Raw genomic sequence first — 20,708 nt, 5'->3', positions numbered from 1 at the left:
GTTGAATGTAGTTTAGAGATTTCTTTAAGAGGAGCGCTGATGTTGAATGTAGTTTAGAGATTTCTTTAAGAGAAGCGCTGATGTTGAATGTAGTTTAGAGATTTCTTTAAGAGAAGCGCTGATGTTGAATGTAGTTTAGAGATTTCTTTAAGAAGAGTGCTGATGTTGAATGTAGTTTAGAGATTTCTTTAAGAAGAGCGCTGATGTTGAATGTAGTTTAGAGATTTCTTTAAGAGGAGCGCTGATGTTGAATGTAGTTTAGAGATTTCTTTAAGAAGAGCGCTGATGTTGAATGTAGTTTAGAGATTTCTTTAAGAGGAGCGCTGATGTTGAATGTAGTTTAGAGATTTCTTTAAGAGGAGCGCTGATGTTGAATGTAGTTTAGAGATTTCTTTAAGAGGAGCGCTGATGTTGAATGTAGTTTAGAGATTTCTTTAAGAAGAGCGCTGATGTTGAATGTAGTTTAGAGATTTCTTTAAGAGGAGCGCTGATGTTGAATGTAGTTTAGAGGTTTCTTTAAGAGGAGCGCTGATGTTGAAGGTAGTTTAGAGATTTCTTTAAGAGGAGCGCTGATGTTGAATGTAGTTTAGAGATTTCTTTAAGAGGAGCGCTGATGTTGAATGTAGTTTAGAGGTTTCTTTAAGAGGAGCGCTGATGTTTAATGTAGTTTAGAGTTTTCTTTAAGAGGAGCGCTGATGTTCAATGTAGTTTATAGATTTCTTAAAGAGGAGAGCTGATGTTGAATGTAGTTTAGAGGTTTCTTTAAAAGGAGCGCTGATGTTTAATGTAGTTTAGAGATTTCTTTAAAAGGAGCGCTGATGTTGAAGGTAGTTTAGAGATTTCTTAAAGAAGAGCGCTGATGTTGAATGTAGTTTAGAGGTTTCTTTAAGAGGAGCGCTGATGTTGAATGTAGTTTAGAGGTTTCTTTAAGAGGAGCGCTGATGTTTAATGTAGTTTAGAGATTTCTTTAAGAGGAGCGCTGATGTTGAATGTAGTTTAGAGATTTCTTTAAGAGGAGCGCTGATGTTGAATGTAGTTTAGAGATTTCTTTAAGAGAAGCGCTGATGTTGAATGTAGTTTAGAGATTTCTTTAAGAGGAGCGCTGATGTTGAATGTAGTTTAGAGGTTTCTTTAAGAGGAGCGCTGATGTTGAATGTAGTTTAGAGATTTCTTTAAGAGGAGCGCTGATGTTGAATGTAGTTTAGAGATTTCTTTAAGAGGAGCGCTGATGTTGAATGTAGTTTAGAGATTTCTTTAAGAGAAGCGCTGATGTTGAATGTAGTTTAGAGATTTCTTTAAGAGGAGCGCTGATGTTGAATGTAGTTTAGAGGGTTCTTTAAGAGGAGCGCTGATGTTGAATGTAGTTTAGAGATTTCTTTAAGAGGAGCGCTGATGTTGAATGTAGTTTAGAGATTTCTTTAAGAGAAGCGCTGATGTTGAATGTAGTTTAGAGATTTCTTTAAGAGGAGCGCTGATGTTGAATGTAGTTTAGAGGTTTCTTTAAGAGGAGCGCTGATGTTGAATGTAGTTTAGAGGTTTCTTTAAAGGAGCGCTGATGTTGAATGTAGTTTAGAGATTTCTTTAAGAGGAGCGCTGATGTTGAATGTAGTTTAGAGATTTCTTTAAGAGGAGCGCTGATGTTGAATGTAGTTTAGAGGTTTCTTTAAGAGGAGCGCTGATGTTGAATGTAGTTTAGAGATTTATTTAAGAGGAGCGCTGATGTTTAATGTAGTTTAGAGGTTTCTTTAAGATGTTGAATGTAGTTTAGAGGTTTCTTTAAGAGGAGCGCTGATGTTGAATGTAGTTTAGAGGTTTCTTTAAGAAGAGCGCTGATGTTGAATGTAGTTTAGAGATTTCTTTAAGAGGAGCGCTGATGTTGAATGTAGTTTAGAGATTTCTTTAAGAGAAGCACTGATGTTGAATGTAGTTTAGAGATTTCTTTAAGGGAGCGCTGATGTTGAATGTAGTTTAGAGATTTCTTTAAGAAGAGCGCTGATGTTGAATGTAGTTTAGAGGTTTCTTTAAGAGGAGCGCTGATGTTGAATGTAGTTTAGAGATTTCTTTAAGAGGAGCGCTGATGTTGAATGTAGTTTAGAGATTTCTTTAAGAGAAGCGCTGATGTTGAATGTAGTTTAGAGATTTCTTTAAGAGGAGCGCTGATGTTGAATGTAGTTTAGAGGTTTCTTTAAGAGGAGCGCTGATGTTGAATGTAGTTTAGAGGTTTCTTTAAGAGGAGCGCTGATGTTGAATGTAGTTTAGAGATTTCTTTAAGAGAGCGCTGATGTTGAATGTAGTTTAGAGATTTCTTTAAGAGGAGCGCTGATGTTGAATGTAGTTTAGAGATTTCTTTAAGAGGAGCGCTGATGTTGAATGTAGTTTAGAGATTTCTTTAAGAGGAGCGCTGATGTTGAATGTAGTTTAGAGGTTTCTTTAAAAGGAGCGCTGATGTTTAATGTAGTTTAGAGATTTCTTTAAAAGGAGCGCTGATGTTGAAGGTAGTTTAGAGATTTCTTAAAGAAGAGCGCTGATGTTGAATGTAGTTTAGAGGTTTCTTTAAGAGGAGCGCTGATGTTGAATGTAGTTTAGAGGTTTCTTTAAGAGGAGCGCTGATGTTTAATGTAGTTTAGAGATTTCTTTAAGAGGAGCGCTGATGTTGAATGTAGTTTAGAGGTTTCTTTAAAAGGAGCGCTGATGTTGAATGTAGTTTAGAGGTTTCTTTAAGAGGAGCGCTGATGTTGAATGTAGTTTAGAGGTTTCTTTAAGAGGAGCGCTGATGTTGAATGTAGTTTAGAGGTTTCTTTAAGAGGAGCGCTGATGTTGAATGTAGTTTAGAGGTTTCTTTAAGAGGAGCGCTGATGTTGAATGTAGTTTAGAGGTTTCTTTAAGAGGAGCGCTGATGTTGAATGTAGTTTAGAGATTTCTTTAAGAGAAGCGCTGATGTTGAATGTAGTTTAGAGATTTCTTTAAGAGGAGCGCTGATGTTGAATGTAGTTTAGAGGTTTCTTTAAAAGGAGCGCTGATGTTGAATGTAGTTTAGAGGTTTCTTTAAGAGAAGCGCTGATGTTGAATGTAGTTTAGAGATTTCTTTAAGAGGAGCGCTGATGTTGAATGTAGTTTAGAGGTTTCTTTAAGAGGAGCGCTGATGTTGAATGTAGTTTAGAGGTTTCTTTAAAAGGAGCGCTGATGTTGAATGTAGTTTAGAGATTTCTTTAAGAGAAGCGCTGATGTTGAATGTAGTTTAGAGATTTCTTTAAGAGGAGCGCTGATGTTGAATGTAGTTTAGAGATTTCTTTAAGAGGAGCGCTGATGTTGAATGTAGTTTAGAGGTTTCTTTAAGAGGAGCGCTGATGTTGAATGTAGTTTAGAGATTTCTTTAAGAGGAGCGCTGATGTTGAATGTAGTTTAGAGGTTTCTTTAAGAGGAGCGCTGATGTTGAATGTAGTTTAGAGATTTATTTAAGAGGAGCGCTGATGTTGAATGTAGTTTAGAGGTTTCTTTAAGAGGAGCGCTGATGTTGAATGTAGTTTAGAGATTTCTTTAAGAGGAGCGCTGATGTTGAATGTAGTTTAGAGGTTTCTTTAAGAGGAGCGCTGATGTTGAAGGTAGTTTACAGATTTCTTTAAGAGGAGCGCTGATGTTGAATGTAGTTTATAGATTTCTTTAAGAGGAGCGCTGATGTTGAATGTAGTTTAGAGATTTCTTTAAGAGGAGCGCTGATGTTGAATGTAGTTTAGAGATTTCTTTAAGAAGAGCGCTGATGTTGAATGTAGTTTAGAGGTTTCTTTAAGAGGAGCGCTGATGTTGAATGTAGTTTAGAGATTTCTTTAAGAGGAGCGCTGATGTTGAATGTAGTTTAGAGATTTCTTTAAGAGAAGCGCTGATGTTGAATGTAGTTTAGAGATTTCTTTAAGAGGAGCGCTGATGTTGAATGTAGTTTAGAGATTTCTTTAAGAAGAGCGCTGATGCTGATGTTGAATGTAGTTTAGAGGTTTCTTTAAGAGGAGCGCTGATGTTGAATGTAGTTTAGAGATTTCTTTAAGAGGAGCGCTGATGTTGAATGTAGTTTAGAGATTTCTTTAAGAGAAGCGCTGATGTTGAATGTAGTTTAGAGATTTCTTTAAGAGGAGCGCTGATGTTGAATGTAGTTTAGAGATTTCTTTAAGAGGAGCGCTGATGTTGAATGTAGTTTAGAGGTTTCTTTAAGAGGAGCGCTGATGTTGAATGTAGTTTAGAGATTTCTTTAAGAGGAGCGCTGATGTTGAATGTAGTTTAGAGGTTTCTTTAAGAAGAGCGCTGATGTTGAATGTAGTTTATAGATTTCTTTAAGAGGAGCGCTGATGTTGAATGTAGTTTAGAGATTTCTTTAAGAGGAGCGCTGATGTTGAATGTAGTTTAGAGATTTCTTTAAGAGGAGCGCTGATGTTGAATGTAGTTTAGAGGTTTCTTTAAGAGGAGCGCTGATGTTGAATGTAGTTTAGAGGTTTCTTTAAGAGGAGCGCTGATGTTGAATGTAGTTTAGAGATTTCTTTAAGAGATGCGCTGATGTTGAATGTCGTTTAGAGGTTTCTTTAAGAGGAGCGCTGATGTTGAAGGTAGTTTAGAGATTTCTTTAAGAGGAGCGCTGATGTTGAATGTAGTTTATAGATTTCTTTAAGAGGAGCGCTGATGTTGAATGTAGTTTAGAGATTTCTTTAATAGGAGCGCTGATGTTGAATGTAGTTTAGAGATTTCTTTAAGAAGAGCGCTGATGTTGAATGTAGTTTAGAGGTTTCTTTAAGAGGAGCGCTGATGTTGAATGGTAGTTTAGAGATTTCTTTAAGAGGAGCGCTGATGTTGAATGTAGTTTAGAGATTTCTTTAAGAGAAGCGCTGATGTTGAATGTAGTTTAGAGATTTCTTTAAGAGGAGCGCTGATGTTGAATGTAGTTTAGAGATTTCTTTAAGAGGAGCGCTGATGTTGAATGTAGTTTAGAGGTTTCTTTAAGAGGAGCGCTGATGTTGAATGTAGTTTAGAGATTTCTTTAAGAGGAGCGCTGATGTTGAATGTAGTTTAGAGGTTTCTTTAAGAAGAGCGCTGATGTTGAATGTAGTTTATAGATTTCTTTAAGAGGAGCGCTGATGTTGAATGTAGTTTAGAGATTTCTTTAAGAGGAGCGCTGATGTTGAATGTAGTTTAGAGATTTCTTTAAGAGGAGCGCTGATGTTGAATGTAGTTTAGAGATTTCTTTAAGAGGAGCGCTGATGTTCAATGTAGTTTAGAGATTTCTTTAAGAGGAGCGCTGATGTTGAATGTAGTTTAGAGTTTTCTTTAAAGGAGCGCTGATGTTGAATGTAGTTTAGAGATTTCTTTAAGAGGAGCGCTGATGTTGAATGTAGTTTAGAGGTTTCTTTAAAAGGAGTGCTGATGTTGAAGGTAGTTTATAGATTTCTTTAAGAGGAGCGCTGATGTTGAATGTAGTTTAGAGGTTTCTTTAAAAGGAGCGCTGATGTTGAAGGTAGTTTAGAGATTTCTTTAAGAAGAGCGCTGATGTTGAATGTTGTTTAGAGGTTTCTTTAAAAGGAGTGCTGATGTTGAATGTAGTTTAGAGTTTTCTTTAAAAGTGATGTTGAAGGTAGTTTAGAGATTTCTTTAAGAGGAGCGCTGATGTTGAAGGTAGTTTAGAGGTTTCTTTAAAGGAGTGCTGATGTTGAAGGTAGTTTATAGATTTCTTTAAGAGGAGCGCTGATGTTGAATGTAGTTTAGAGGTTTCTTTAAAAGGAGCGCTGATGTTGAATGTAGTTTAGAGATTTCTTTAAGAGGAGCGCTGATGTTGAATGTAGTTTAGAGATTTCTTTAAGAGAAGCGCTGATGTTGAATGTAGTTTAGAGATTTCTTTAAGAGAAGCGCTGATGTTGAATGTAGTTTAGAGGTTTCTTTAAGAAGAGCGCTGATGTTGAATGTAGTTTAGAGATTTCTTTAAGAAGAGCGCTGATGTTGAATGTAGTTTAGAGATTTCTTTAAGAAGAGCGCTGATGTTGAATGTAGTTTAGAGATTTCTTTAAGAAGAGCGCTGATGTTGAATGTAGTTTAGAGGTTTCTTTAAGAGGAGCGCTGATGTTGAATGTAGTTTAGAGGTTTCTTTAAGAGGAGCGCTGATGTTGAATGTAGTTTAGAGATTTCTTTAAGAAGAGCGCTGATGTTGAATGTAGTTTAGAGATTTCTTTAAGAAGAGCGCTGATGTTGAATGTAGTTTAGAGATTTCTTTAAGAAGAGCGCTGATGTTGAAAGTAGTTTAGAGATTTCTTTAAGAGGAGCGCTGATGTTGAATGTAGTTTAGAGATTTCTTTAAGAGGAGCGCTGATGTTGAATGTAGTTTAGAGGTTTCTTTAAGAGGAGCGCTGATGTTGAATGTAGTTTAGAGATTTCTTTAAGAGGAGCGCTGATGTTGAATGTAGTTTAGAGATTTCTTTAAGAGAAGCGCTGATGTTGAATGTAGTTTAGAGATTTCTTTAAGAAGAGCGCTGATGTTGAATGTAGTTTAGAGGTTTCTTTAAGAGGAGCGCTGATGTTTAATGTAGTTTAGAGTTTTCTTTAAGAATAGCGCTGATGTTGAATGTAGTTTAGAGGTTTCTTTAAGAAGAGCGCTGATGTTGAAGGTAGTTTAGAGGTTTCTTTAAGAGGAGCGCTGATGTTGAATGTAGTTTAGAGGTTTCTTTAAGAAGAGCGCTGATGTTTAATGTAGTTTAGAGGTTTCTTTAAGAGGAGCGCTGATGTTGAATGTAGTTTAGAGATTTCTTTAAGAGGAGCGCTGATGTTGAATGTAGTTTAGAGATTTCTTTAAGAGAAGCGCTGATGTTGAATGTAGTTTAGAGATTTCTTTAAGAGGAGCGCTGATGTTGAATGTAGTTTAGAGGTTTCTTTAAGAGGAGCGCTGATGTTGAATGTAGTTTAGAGGTTTCTTTAAGAGGAGCGCTGATGTTGAATGTAGTTTAGAGGTTTCTTTAAAAGGAGCGCTGATGTTGAATGTAGTTTAGAGATTTCTTTAAGAGAAGCGCTGATGTTGAATGTAGTTTAGAGATTTCTTTAAGAGGAGCGCTGATGTTGAATGTAGTTTAGAGGTTTCTTTAAGAGGAGCGCTGATGTTGAATGTAGTTTAGAGATTTCTTTAAGAGGAGCGCTGATGTTGAATGTAGTTTAGAGATTTCTTTAAGAGAAGCGCTGATGTTTAATGTAGTTTAGAGATTTCTTTAAGAGGAGCGCTGATGTTGAATGTAGTTTAGAGGTTTCTTTAAGAGGAGCGCTGATGTTGAATGTAGTTTAGAGGTTTCTTTAAGAGGAGCGCTGATGTTGAATGTAGTTTAGAGATTTCTTTAAGAGGAGCGCTGATGTTGAATGTAGTTTAGAGATTTCTTTAAGAGGAGCGCTGATGTTGAATGTAGTTTAGAGGTTTCTTTAAGAGGAGCGCTGATGTTGAATGTAGTTTAGAGGTTTCTTTAAGAGGAGCGCTGATGTTTAATGTAGTTTAGAGGTTTCTTTAAGAGGAGCGCTGATGTTGAATGTAGTTTAGAGGTTTCTTTAAGAGGAGCGCTGATGTTGAATGTAGTTTAGAGGTTTCTTTAAGAAGAGCGCTGATGTTGAATGTAGTTTAGAGGTTTCTTTAAGAGGAGCGCTGATGTTTAATGTAGTTTAGAGATTTCTTTAAGAGAAGCGCTGATGTTGAATGTAGTTTAGAGATTTCTTTAAGAGAAGCGCTGATGTTGAATGTAGTTTAGAGATTTCTTTAAGAAGAGCGCTGATGTTGAATGTAGTTTAGAGGTTTCTTTAAGAGGAGCGCTGATGTTTAATGTAGTTTAGAGTTTTCTTTAAGAATAGCGCTGATGTTGAATGTAGTTTAGAGGTTTCTTTAAGAGGAGCGCTGATGTTGAATGTAGTTTAGAGATTTCTTTAAGAGGAGCGCTGATGTTGAATGTAGTTTAGAGGTTTCTTTAAGAGGAGCGCTGATGTTTAATGTAGTTTAGAGGTTTCTTTAAGAGGAGCGCTGATGTTGAATGTAGTTTAGAGATTTCTTTAAGAGAAGCGCTGATGTTGAATGTAGTTTAGAGATTTCTTTAAGAGGAGCGCTGATGTTGAATGTAGTTTAGAGATTTCTTTAAGAGAAGCGCTGATGTTGAATGTAGTTTAGAGATTTCTTTAAGAGGAGCGCTGATGTTGAATGTAGTTTAGAGATTTCTTTAAGAGGAGCGCTGATGTTGAATGTAGTTTAGAGATTTCTTTAAGAGGAGCGCTGATGTTGAATGTAGTTTAGAGATTTCTTTAAGAGGAGCGCTGATGTTGAATGTAGTTTAGAGGTTTCTTTAAGAAGAGCGCTGATGTTGAATGTAGTTTAGAGATTTCTTTAAGAGGAGCGCTGATGTTTAATGTAGTTTAGAGGTTTCTTTAAGAGGAGCGCTGATGTTGAATGTAGTTTAGAGGTTTCTTTAAGAGGAGCGCTGATGTTTAATGTAGTTTAGAGGTTTCTTTAAGAAGAGCGCTGATGTTGAATGTAGTTTAGAGGTTTCTTTAAGAGGAGCGCTGATGTTGAATGTAGTTTAGAGGTTTCTTTAAGAGGAGCGCTGATGTTGAATGTAGTTTAGAGGTTTCTTTAAGAGGAGCGCTGATGTTGAATGTAGTTTAGAGGTTTCTTTAAGAGGAGCGCTGATGTTGAATGTAGTTTAGAGATTTCTTTAAGAGGAGCGCTGATGTTGAATGTAGTTTAGAGATTTCTTTAAGAAGAGCGCTGATGTTGAATGTAGTTTAGAGGTTTCTTTAAGAGGAGCGCTGATGTTGAATGTAGTTTAGAGATTTCTTTAAGAGAGCGCTGATGTTGAATGTAGTTTAGAGATTTCTTTAAGAGGAGCGCTGATGTTGAATGTAGTTTAGAGGTTTCTTTAAGAGGAGCGCTGATGTTGAATGTAGTTTAGAGGTTTCTTTAAAAGGAGCGCTGATGTTGAATGTAGTTTAGAGATTTCTTTAAGAGGAGCGCTGATGTTGAATGTAGTTTAGAGATTTCTTTAAGAGAAGCGCTGATGTTGAATGTAGTTTAGAGATTTCTTTAAGAGGAGCGCTGATGTTGAATGTAGTTTAGAGGTTTCTTTAAGAGGAGCGCTGATGTTGAATGTAGTTTAGAGATTTCTTTAAGAGGAGCGCTGATGTTGAATGTAGTTTAGAGGTTTCTTTAAGAGGAGCGCTGATGTTGAATGTAGTTTAGAGATTTCTTTAAGAGGAGCGCTGATGTTTAATGTAGTTTAGAGGTTTCTTTAAGAGGAGCGCTGATGTTGAATGTAGTTTAGAGGTTTCTTTAAGAGGAGCGCTGATGTTGAATGTGGTTTAGAGGTTTCTTTAAGAAGAGCGCTGATGTTGAATGTAGTTTAGAGATTTCTTTAAGAGGAGCGCTGATGTTGAATGTAGTTTAGAGATTTCTTTAAGAGGAGCGCTGATGTTGAATGTAGTTTAGAGATTTCTTTAAGAGGAGCGCTGATGTTGAATGTAGTTTAGAGATTTCTTTAAGAGAGCGCTGATGTTGAATGTAGTTTAGAGGTTTCTTTAAGAGGAGTGCTGATGTTGAATGTAGTTTAGAGATTTCTTTAAGAGGAGCGCTGATGTTGAAGGTAGTTTAGAGATTTCTTTAAGAAGAGCGCTGATGTTGAATGTAGTTTAGAGATTTCTTTAAGAGGAGCGCTGATGTTGAATGTAGTTTAGAGGTTTCTTTAAGAAGAGCGCTGATGTTGAATGTAGTTTAGAGGTTTCTTTAAGAGGAGCGCTGATGTTGAATGTAGTTTAGAGATTTCTTTAAGAAGAGCGCTGATGTTTAATGTAGTTTAGAGATTTCTTTAAGAAGAGCGCTGATGTTGAATGTAGTTTAGAGATTTCTTTAAGAAGAGCGCTGATGTTGAATGTAGTTTAGAGGTTTCTTTAAGAGGAGCGCTGATGTTGAATGTAGTTTAGAGGTTTCTTTAAGAGGAGCGCTGATGTTGAATGTAGTTTAGAGATTTCTTTAAGAGGAGCGCTGATGTTGAATGTAGTTTAGAGGTTTCTTTAAGAGGAGCGCTGATGTTGAATGTAGTTTAGAGGTTTCTTTAAGAGGAGCGCTGATGTTGAATGTAGTTTAGAGATTTCTTTAAGAGGAGCGCTGATGTTGAATGTAGTTTAGAGGTTTCTTTAAGAGGAGCGCTGATGTTGAATGTAGTTTAGAGGTTTCTTTAAGAGGAGCGCTGATGTTGAATGTAGTTTAGAGGTTTCTTTAAGAAGAGCGCTGATGTTGAATGTAGTTTAGAGGTTTCTTTAAGAGGAGCGCTGATGTTGAATGTAGTTTAGAGGTTTCTTTAAGAGGAGCGCTGATGTTGAATGTAGTTTAGAGGTTTCTTTAAGAGGAGCGCTGATGTTGAATGTAGTTTAGAGGTTTCTTTAAGAGGAGCGCTGATGTTGAATGTAGTTTAGAGGTTTCTTTAAGAGGAGCGCTGATGTTGAATGTAGTTTAGAGGTTTCTTTAAGAGGAGCGCTGATGTTGAATGTAGTTTAGAGATTTCTTTAAGAAGAGCGCTGATGTTGAATGTAGTTTAGAGGTTTCTTTAAGAGGAGCGCTGATGTTGAATGTAGTTTAGAGGTTTCTTTAAGAAGAGCGCTGATGTTGAATGTAGTTTAGAGGTTTCTTTAAGAAGAGCGCTGATGTTGAATGTAGTTTAGAGGTTTCTTTAAGAGGAGCGCTGATGTTGAATGTAGTTTAGAGGTTTCTTTAAAGGAGCGCTGATGTTGAATGTAGTTTAGAGGTTTCTTTAAGAGGAGCGCTGATGTTGAATGTAGTTTAGAGATTTCTTTAAGAAGAGCGCTGATGTTGAATGTAGTTTAGAGGTTTCTTTAAGAGGAGCGCTGATGTTGAATGTAGTTTAGAGGTTTCTTTAAGAGGAGCGCTGATGTTGAATGTAGTTTAGAGGTTTCTTTAAGAGGAGCGCTGATGTTGAATGTAGTTTAGAGGTTTCTTTAAGAGGAGCGCTGATGTTGAATGTAGTTTAGAGGTTTCTTTAAGAGGAGCGCTGATGTTGAATGTAGTTTAGAGGTTTCTTTAAGAGGAGCGCTGATGTTGAATGTAGTTTAGAGGTTTCTTTAAGAGGAGCGCTGATGTTGAATGTAGTTTAGAGGTTTCTTTAAGAAGGAGCGCTGATGTTGAATGTAGTTTAGAGGTTTCTTTAAGAGGAGCGCTGATGTTGAATGTAGTTTAGAGGTTTCTTTAAGAGGAGCGCTGATGTTGAATGTAGTTTAGAGGTTTCTTTAAGAGGAGCGCTGATGTTGAATGTAGTTTAGAGGTTTCTTTAAGAGGAGCGCTGATGTTGAATGTAGTTTAGAGGTTTCTTTAAGAGGAGCGCTGATGTTGAATGTAGTTTAGAGGTTTCTTTAAGAGGAGCGCTGATGTTGAATGTAGTTTAGAGGTTTCTTTAAGAGGAGCGCTGATGTTGAATGTAGTTTAGAGGTTTCTTTAAGAGGAGCGCTGATGTTGAATGTAGTTTAGAGGTTTCTTTAAGAGGAGCGCTGATGTTGAATGTAGTTTAGAGGTTTCTTTAAGAGGAGCGCTGATGTTGAATGTAGTTTAGAGGTTTCTTTAAGAAGAGCGCTGATGTTGAATGTAGTTTAGAGGTTTCTTTAAGAGGAGCGCTGATGTTGAATGTAGTTTAGAGGTTTCTTTAAGAGGAGCGCTGATGTTAAATGTAGTTTAGAGGTTTCTTTAAGAGGAGCGCTGATGTTGAATGTAGTTTAGAGGTTTCTTTAAGAATAGCGCTGATGTTGAATGTAGTTTAGAGGTTTCTTTAAAAGGAGCGCTGATGTTGAATGTAGTTTAGAGGTTTCTTTAAAAGGAGCGCTGATGTTGAATGTAGTTTAGAGATTTCTTTAAAAGGAGCGCTGATGTTGAATGTAGTTTAGAGGTTTCTTTAAGAGGAGCGCTGATGTTGAATGTAGTTTAGAGATTTCTTTAAGAGGAGCGCTGATGTTGAAGGTAGTTTAGAGATTTCTTTAAAAGGAGCGCTGATGTTGAATGTAGTTTAGAGATTTCTTTAAAAGGAGCGCTGATGTTGAAGGTAGTTTAGAGATTTCTTTAAGAGGAGCGCTGATGTTGAAGGTAGTTCAGCGATTTCTTTACGCCTTAATCCCACATGAATAGTGACTTCTATCTAATTAGAGGCTGCTAATCTTTGCCACAGAGGGTTCAGAATATGAACTCAGCTGGAGTTTAGACTACTTTTAAGAGAAGTAGATGAATAATTTGGAGTTTAACTAAGCCTTAATTGTGATTTTATAACTGACAACTGATTTTCCAGAAATTAAGCATTGTCTTGGACTAAAAAGCAATAGAAGTTCTGTATGGAAAAGTGACCCGGAATTTCCTGTTTGGCACTTTTCACCCTACAGAGCCGAGCCAAGCTGTACTGTAGCCTGTTACACATCCACCATACTTGGATCCACTGGAACAGAGCTGGACAGGACAATGTGAAAAGAAAAGATCCAAATATCCAGTGCAGTACAGTTTGGGTTGGCCCAATAGTGTTAGAAGGGTACTGTATATCTCTTAAAATGCTATGGCCAGATTAATGCAGGGGCTGAAGCCTCTGGCCCAGGCCCGTAGGGGGCTCAAGAGGCAAAAGAGAAGGAAATAGAATCTTGTCCTCTAGCCGACTCTCTCTCTGTCAAACCGTCTGCTTTCACAGCGCCTAAAAAAGGGACTTGAATGGAAGCCTATGGCAGGTGCAGGAAAATCTCCCGCTCGATTTTCAGCATATAGCATAAAGTTTAGAATTTCTGCCCTACAGTTAAGATTTAAAAGAGCAGGCTTTGAAATCGATAGTGTAGTTAGTAGAGCATGGCACTTGCAACGCCAGGGTTGTGGGTTCAATTCCCAAAAGGGACCAGAATGTATGGACTCAATACTGTAAGTCGCTCTGGCTAAGAGTGTCTGCTAAATGACTGAAATACAACTAAGCCTGATGATGGGGTCACTCACTTGTGACACATCCCCTGGTGGTAGCCAGCATCCTCTGTTGAGTAGTATCCTGGGGCGCAGGTCTGAACACACCTCCACTCTTGCTGCAGGTGATCTCTGGCACACTGGATACACTCCTCCTTACCTGGACCTGCAACAACACACAGCAACATTTCCAAACAGAAAAGGACGGGTCCATCTTTAGCCCAGTGGGGTGAGTTGTATCATTATTTGGTTAATAATATGGTCCTCAAGGAAACAAATTGTCTGGTGTGTAAGAAATTCCTGGGCTGATTTCTGGTCCCAGTCTGTTCCTGGTTCAAAGTACTTTAAACTGATTTCTGGTCCCAGTCCGTTCCTGGTTCAAAGTACTTTAAACTGATTTCTGGTCCCAGTCCGTTCCTGGTTCAAAGTACTTTAAACTGATTTCTGGTCCCAGTCCGTTCCTGGTTCAAAGTACTTTAAACTGATTTCTGGTCCCAGTCCGTTCCTGGTTCAAAGTACTTTTTCTGGTCCCAAAAGTACTTTAAACTGATTTCTGGTCCCAGTCCGTTCCTGGTTCAAAGTACTTTAAACTGATTTCTGGTCCCAGTCCGTTCCTGGTTCAAAGTACTTTAAACTGATTTCTGGTCCCAGTCCGTTCCTGGTTCAAAGTACTTTAAACTGATTTCTGGTCCCAGTCCGTTCCTGGTTCAAAGTACTTTAAACTGATTTCTGGTCCCAGTCCGTTCCTGGTTCAAAGTACTTTAAACTGATTTCTGGTCCCAGTCCGTTCCTGGTTCAAAGTACTTTAAACTGATTTCTGGTCCCAGTCCGTTCCTGGTTCAAAGTACTTTAAACTGATTTCTGGTCCCAGTCCGTTCCTGGTTCAAAGTGCATTAAACGTCTGTCCCCTGAACATGCAGTGGAGCGTAGACCAAAAGTTAGACATCAAATGCAATGGTGGTTCGACTGCACTCAAAATGATGAAACCTTTCCTAATCCCAATTGCCATTAACAACATATAAGAATTGAAGCCAGATACACGCCTTCAGGAAACTGTCTGGCTTGTTTTGGGGACGAACAGTCCCTTTAATGTACCCCCTCTTTCTCTCTCTCTCATTACAATCAGTGGTAGGGCCTTGGTTGAGAGGTGAACCACTAATACAGCTCCTCTACTACAGCAATAAGCATCTCTCTCTCTCATTACAATCAGTGCTAGGGCCTTGGTTGAGAGGTGAACCACTAATTCAGCTCCTCTACTACAGCAATAAGCGTCTCTCTCTCTCATTACAATAATAATAATAATATATGCCATTTAGCAGTGGTAGGGCTTGGTTGAGAGGTGAACCACTAATACAGCTCCTCTACTACAGCAATAAGCATCTCTCTCTCTCTATTACAATCAGTGCTAGGGCCTTGGTTGAGAGGTGAACCACTAATTCAGCTCCTCTACTACAGCAATAAGCGTCTCTCTCTCTCATTACAATCAGTGCTAGGGCCTTGGTTGAACTAATAGCTCCTCTACTACAGCAATATTTATTACAATCAGTGTAGGGCCTTGGTTGAGAGGTGAACCACTAATTCAGCAGCTCCTCTACTACAGCAATAAGCACTCTCTCTCTCTCATTACAATCAGTGCTAGGGCCTTGGTTGAAGGTGAATAATTCAGCTGCAATAATTTAGCAGTGGTAGGGCTTGGTTGAGAGGTGAACCACTAATTCAGCTCCTCTACTACAGCAATAAGCGTCTCTCTCTCTCTCATTACAATCAGTGGTAGGGCCTTGGTTGAGAGGTGAACCACTAATTCAGCTCCTCTACTACAGCAATATCTCTCTCTCTCATTACATTTATCAGTGGTAGGGCCTTGGTTGAGAGGTGAACCACTAATTCAGCTCCTCTACTACAGCAATAAGCATCTCTCTCTCTCTCATTACAATTACAATCAGCCATGCAGTAGTGCTAGGGCCTTGGTTGAGAGGTGAACCACTAATTCAGCTCCTCTACTACAGCAATAAGCGTCTCTCTCTCTCATTACAATCAGTGGTAGGGCCTTGGTTGAGAGGTGAACCACTAATTCAGCTCCTCTACTACAGCAATTTATTACAGTGGTAGGGCCTTGGTTGAGAGGTGAACCACTAATTCAGCTCCTCTACTACAGCAATAAGCATCTCTCTCTCTCATTACAATCAGTGGTAGGGCCTTGGTTGAGAGGTGAACCACTAATTCAGCTCCTCTACTACAGCAATAAGCGTCTCTCTCTCTCATTACAATCAGTGCTAGGGCCTTGGTTGAGAGGTGAACCACTAATTCAGCTCCTCTACTACAGCAATAAGCGTCTCTCTCTCTCTCATTACAATCAGTGGTAGGGCCTTGGTTGAGAGGTGAACCACTAATTCAGCTCCTCTACTACAGCAATAAGCGTCTCTCTCTCTCATTACAATCAGTGGTAGGGCCTTGGTTGAGAGGTGAACCACTAATTCAGCTCCTCTACTACAGCAATAAGCGTCTCTCTCTCTCATTACAATCAGTGGTAGGGCCTTGGTTGAGAGGTGAACCACTAATTCAGCTCCTCTACTACAGCAATAAGCGTCTCTCTCTCTCATTACAATCAGTGCTAGGGCCTTGGTTGAGAGGTGAACCACTAATTCAGCTCCTCTACTACAGCAATAAGCGTCTCTCTCTCTCATTACAATCAGTGCTAGGGCCTTGGTTGAGAGGTGAACCACTAATTCAGCTCCTCTACTACAGCAATAAGCATCTCTCTCTCTCATTACAATCAGTGGTAGGGCCTTGGTTGAGAGGTGAACCACTAATTCAGCTCCTCTACTACAGCAATAAGCGTCTCTCTCTCTCATTACAATCAGTGGTAGGGCCTTGGTTGAGAGGTGAACCACTAATTCAGCTCCTCTACTACAGCAATAAGCATCTCTCTCTCTCATTACAATCAGTGGTAGGGCCTTGGTTGAGAGGTGAACCACTAATTCAGCTCCTCTACTACAGCAATAAGCATCTCTCTCTCTCATTACAATCAGTGCTAGGGCCTTGGTTGAGAGGTGAACCACTAATTCAGCTCCTCTACTACAGCAATAAGCATCTCTCTCTCTCATTACAATCAGTGGTAGAGCCTTGGTTGAGAGGTGAACCACTAATTCAGCTCCTCTACTACAGCAATAAGCGTCTCTCTCTCTCTCTCATTACAATCAGTGGTAGGGCCTTGGTTGAGAGGTGAACCACTAATTCAGCTCCTCTACTACAGCAATAAGCAGTCTCTCTCTCTCCTCATTACAATCAGTGGTAGGGCCTTGGTTGAGAGGTGAACCACTAATTCAGCTCCTCTACTACAGCAATAAGCGTCTCTCTCTCTCATTACAATCAGTGCTAGGGCCTTGGTTGAGAGGTGAACCACTAATTCAGCTCCTCTACTACAGCAATAAGCGTCTCTCTCTCTCATTACAATCAGTGGTAGGGCCTTGGTTGAGAGGTGAACCACTAATTCAGCTCCTCTACTACAGCAATAAGCGTCTCTCTCTCTCATTACAATCAGTGGTAGGGCCTTGGTTGAGAGGTGAACCACTAATTCAGCTCCTCTACTACAGCAATAAGCGTCTCTCTCTCTCATTACAATCAGTGGTAGGGCCTTGGTTGAGAGGTGAACCACTAATTCAGCTCCTCTACTACAGCAATAAGTGTCTCTCTCTCATTACAATCAGTGCTAGGGCCTTGGTTGAGAGGTGAACCACTAATACAGCTCCTCTACTACAGCAATAAGCGTCTCTCTCTCTCATTACAATCAGTGGTAGGGCCTTGGTTGAGAGGTGAACCACTAATTCAGCTCCTCTACTACAGCAATAAGCGTCTCTCTCTCTCATTACAATCAGTGGTAGGGCCTTGGTTGAGAGGTGAACCACTAATTCAGCTCCTCTACTACAGCAATAAGCATCTCTCTCTCTCATTACAATCAGTGCTAGGGCCTTGGTTGAGAGGTGAACCACTAATTCAGCTCCTCTACTACAGCAATAAGCGTCTCTCTCTCATTACAATCAGTGGTAGGGTCTTGGTTGAGAGGTGAACCACAAATACAGCTCCTCTACTACAGCAATAAGCGTCTCTCTCTCTCATTACAATCAGTGGTAGGGCCTTGGTTGAGAGGTGAACCACTAATTCAGCTCCTCTACTACAGCAATAAGCATCTCTCTCTCTCATTACAATCAGTGGTAGAGCCTTGGTTGAGAGGTGAACCACTAATTCAGCTCCTCTACTACAGCAATAAGCATCTCTCTCTCTCATTACAATCAGTGCTAGGGCCTTGGTTGAGAGGTGAACCACTAATTCAGCTCCTCTACTACAGCAATAAGCATCTCTCTCTCTCATTACAATCAGTGGTAGAGCCTTGGTTGAGAGGTGAACCACTAATTCAGCTCCTCTACTACAGCAATAAGCATCTCTCTCTCTCATTACAATCAGTGGTAGGGCCTTGGTTGAGAGGTGAACCACTAATTCAGCTCCTCTACTACAGCAATAAGCATCTCTCTCTCATTACAATCAGTGCTAGGGCCTTGGTTGAGAGGTGAACCACTAATTCAGCTCCTCTACTACAGCAATAAGCGTCTCTCTCTCTCATTACAATCAGTGGTAGGGCCTTGGTTGAGAGGTGAACCACTAATTCAGCTCCTCTACTACAGCAATAAGCGTCTCTCTCTCTCTCATTACAATCAGTGGTAGGGCCTTGGTTGAGAGGTGAACCACTAATTCAGCTCCTCTACTACAGCAATAAGCGTCTCTCTCTCTCATTACAATCAGTGCTAGGGCTTGGTTGAGAGGTGAACCACTAATTCAGCTCCTCTACTACAGCAATAAGCTCTCTCTCTACTACAGCAATAAGCGTCTCTCTCTCATTACAATCAGTGGTAGGGCCTTGGTTGAGAGGTGAACCACTAATTCAGCTCCTCTACTACAGCAATAAGCGTCTCTCTCTCTCATTACAATCAGTGGTAGGGCCTTGGTTGAGAGGTGAACCACTAATTCAGCTCCTCTACTACAGCAATAAGCATCTCTCTCTCTCTCATTACAATCAGTGGTAGGGCCTTGGTTGAGAGGTGAACCACTAATTCAGCTCCTCTACTACAGCAATAAGCGTCTCTCTCTCTCTCTCATTACAATCAGTGGTAGAGCCTTGGTTGAGAGGTGAACCACTAATTCAGCTCCTCTACTACAGCAATAAGCATCTCTCTCTCTCATTACAATCAGTGGTAGTGCCTTGGTTGAGAGGTGAACCACTAATTCAGCTCCTCTACTACAGCAATAAGCGTCTCTCTCTCTCATTACAATCAGTGGTAGGGCCTTGGTTGAGAGGTGAACCACTAATTCAGCTCCTCTACTACAGCAATAAGCGTCTCTCTCTCTCATTACAATCAGTGGTAGAGCCTTGGTTGAGAGGTGAACCACTAATTCAGCTCCTCTACTACAGCAATAAGCGTCTCTCTCTCTCATTACAATCAGTGGTAGGGCCTTGGTTGAGAGGTGAACCACTAATTCAGCTCCTCTACTACAGCAATAAGCGTCTCTCTCTCTCTCTCTCTCTCTCTCTCTCTCATTACAATCAGTGGTAGGGCCTTGGTTGAGAGGTGAACCACTAATACAGCTCCTCTACTACAGCAATAAGCGTCTCTCTCTCTCATTACAATCAGTGGTAGGGCCTTGGTTGAGAGGTGAACCACTAATTCAGCTCCTCTACTACAGCAATAAGCGTCTCTCTCTCATTACAATCAGTGCTAGGGCCTTGGTTGAGAGGTGAACCACTAATTCAGCTCCTCTACTACAGCAATAAGCGTCTCTCTCTCTCATTACAATCAGTGCTAGGGCCTTGGTTGAGAGGTGAACCACTAATTCAGCTCCTCTACTACAGCAATAAGCATCTCTCTCTCTCATTACAATCAGTGGTAGGGCCTTGGTTGAGAGGTGAACCACTAATTCAGCTCCTCTACTACAGCAATAAGCGTCTCTCTCTCTCATTACAATCAGTGCTAGGGCCTTGGTTGAGAGGTGAACCACTAATTCAGCTCCTCTACTACAGCAATAAGCGTCTCTCTCTCTCATTACAATCAGTGCTAGGGCCTTGGTTGAGAGGTGAACCACTAATTCAGCTACTCTACTACAGCAATAAGCGTCTCTCTCTCCTGGGTGTTTTGAGGCTAAGTTCACTTGTTCCACAGACATGCACACAAGCACGCACACATGTGCACACACACAATCTAATCCCTCAGCTTTCTCTCCCCACAGCACGTCTGGCTCTGTCTGTCGATACTACTGTCTCTGGGCAACGGCAGAGCTTCGCCAGCTAAATGTCAACTGTGGCCGACGGCCTAACCCCAGGACACAGCGCTCATAATTAGGGGCCCATTTAATTCATGTAAATCAATAAGCGAATTGACTTAAATCTGACACCCATGTAGATCACAGACTTAGATGTCGACGCCGTGCCGAAAGTAATGATCACGATAAGCAGAACTGGCAAGCAACCTTTTAGTTGGCAAATGAAGTTATAATTCGTTGTGAAATGATGGTATTGTCATGTCTTCGGACCATAGCACAGGTTCCAATCCAAGTGCCAGTGTCGTTCAGCAAACCCCAGACATGTATATGTGTTGATGACATGAAAATAGAGGTCTTTGACTACGCACACAAGTGTCTCTGCCAGGAGGCTGAAACTTGGCCAAATGACAGTGCCTTCAGAACGTATAAACCTCTTGACTTATTCAACATTTTGTAGCCTGAAATCAAAATTGATTGAATAGATTTTTTCTCTCACCCATCTACACACAAAACCCCATAATAACAAAGTGAAAATATGATTTTAGACATTTTTGCAAATGTATTCAATTAAATACATAAATATCTAATTTACATGACTTTTCACACCCCTGAGTCAACACTTTGTAGAAGCACCTTTGGTGGCGATTACAGCTTTGAGTCGTCTTGGGTTTGTCTGTATCAGCTGTGAGTCGTCTTGGGTTTGTCTGTATCAGCTGTGAGTCGTCTTGGGTTTGTCTGTATCAGCTTTGAGTCGTCTTGGGTTTGTCTGTATCAGCTGTGAGTCGTCTTGGGTTTGTCTGTATCAGCTTTGAGTCGTCTTGGGTTTGTCTGTATCAGCTTTGAGTCGTCTTGGGTTTGTCTGTATCAGCTTTGAGTCGTCTTGGGTTTGTCTGTATCAGCTTTGAGTTGTCTTGGGTTTGTCTGTATCAGCTTTGAGTCGTCTTGGGTTTGTCAGCTTTACACATATGGATTTGGGGATTTTTTCCCCATTCTTCCTTTTCTCAAACTCTTGTTAAGTTAAATGGGGACGACGGTGAAAAGCAATCTTCAAGTTTTCCACAGATTTTCAATGGGATTCAAGTCTGGGCTTTGACTGGACCACTCAATGACGTTGACATTCTTGTTATGATGCCTTTCCAGCGTTGCTTCGGCTTTATGCTTGGTGTTTTCCTGTTGAAACGTAACGCCCCCAGTCTAAGGTCATTTGCTCTCTGAAGCAGGTTCTCATCAAGGATGTGCCTGTATTTGGCTCTTCACCAGTCTCCCAGTTCAAGGATTTGCCTGTATTTGGCTCTTCACCAGTCTCCCAGTTCAAGGATTTGCCTGTATTTGGCTCTTCACCAGTCTCCCAGTTCAATATAGCCCTTTGCCTCAGTGATTTCAAAGTGCTGTTCACCAGTCTCCCAGTTCAAGGAGGTGTGCCTGGCTA

At 40.1% G+C, this 20,708-nt stretch overlaps 2 protein-coding genes across 49 annotated transcripts in view; one reads left to right on the top strand and one right to left on the bottom strand.

Moving 5' to 3' along the window:
- Positions 1-20,708, bottom strand: part of pcsk6 (proprotein convertase subtilisin/kexin type 6) — a 156,446-nt gene that overhangs the window by 40,824 nt on the left and 94,914 nt on the right. The window contains 1 exon segment of the mRNA XM_052515977.1: positions 13,007-13,136. Within this exon segment, the coding sequence (XP_052371937.1) occupies positions 13,007-13,136 (130 nt within the window).
- Positions 13,513-20,607, top strand: LOC127928721 (uncharacterized). 48 transcript variants are annotated; one of them, XR_008131966.1, is made up of 8 exons: positions 13,513-14,201; positions 15,433-16,104; positions 16,867-16,950; positions 17,033-17,116; positions 17,201-17,284; positions 18,236-18,319; positions 18,404-18,675; positions 18,842-20,607. XR_008131966.1 is itself a non-coding variant. In XM_052515983.1 (7 exons), exons 1-6 carry the CDS (start codon positions 14,060-14,062, stop codon positions 18,046-18,048), a joined length of 1,221 nt encoding a protein of 406 aa, XP_052371943.1. In that variant the 5' UTR covers positions 13,513-14,059; the 3' UTR covers positions 18,049-18,063; positions 18,758-20,607. The 48 variants fall into 48 exon arrangements, 13 of the variants coding, with proteins under 13 accessions (XP_052371943.1, XP_052371945.1, XP_052371938.1 ...); XR_008131968.1 differs by lacking the exon at positions 17,201-17,284; XR_008131967.1 differs by lacking the exon at positions 18,236-18,319.

Source organism: Oncorhynchus keta, unplaced genomic scaffold (genome assembly GCF_023373465.1).
Source record: "Oncorhynchus keta strain PuntledgeMale-10-30-2019 unplaced genomic scaffold, Oket_V2 Un_scaffold_3531_pilon_pilon, whole genome shotgun sequence".
NCBI lineage: Eukaryota > Metazoa > Chordata > Actinopteri > Salmoniformes > Salmonidae > Oncorhynchus > Oncorhynchus keta.
This window is presented reverse-complemented; position numbering and strand designations above follow the sequence as displayed.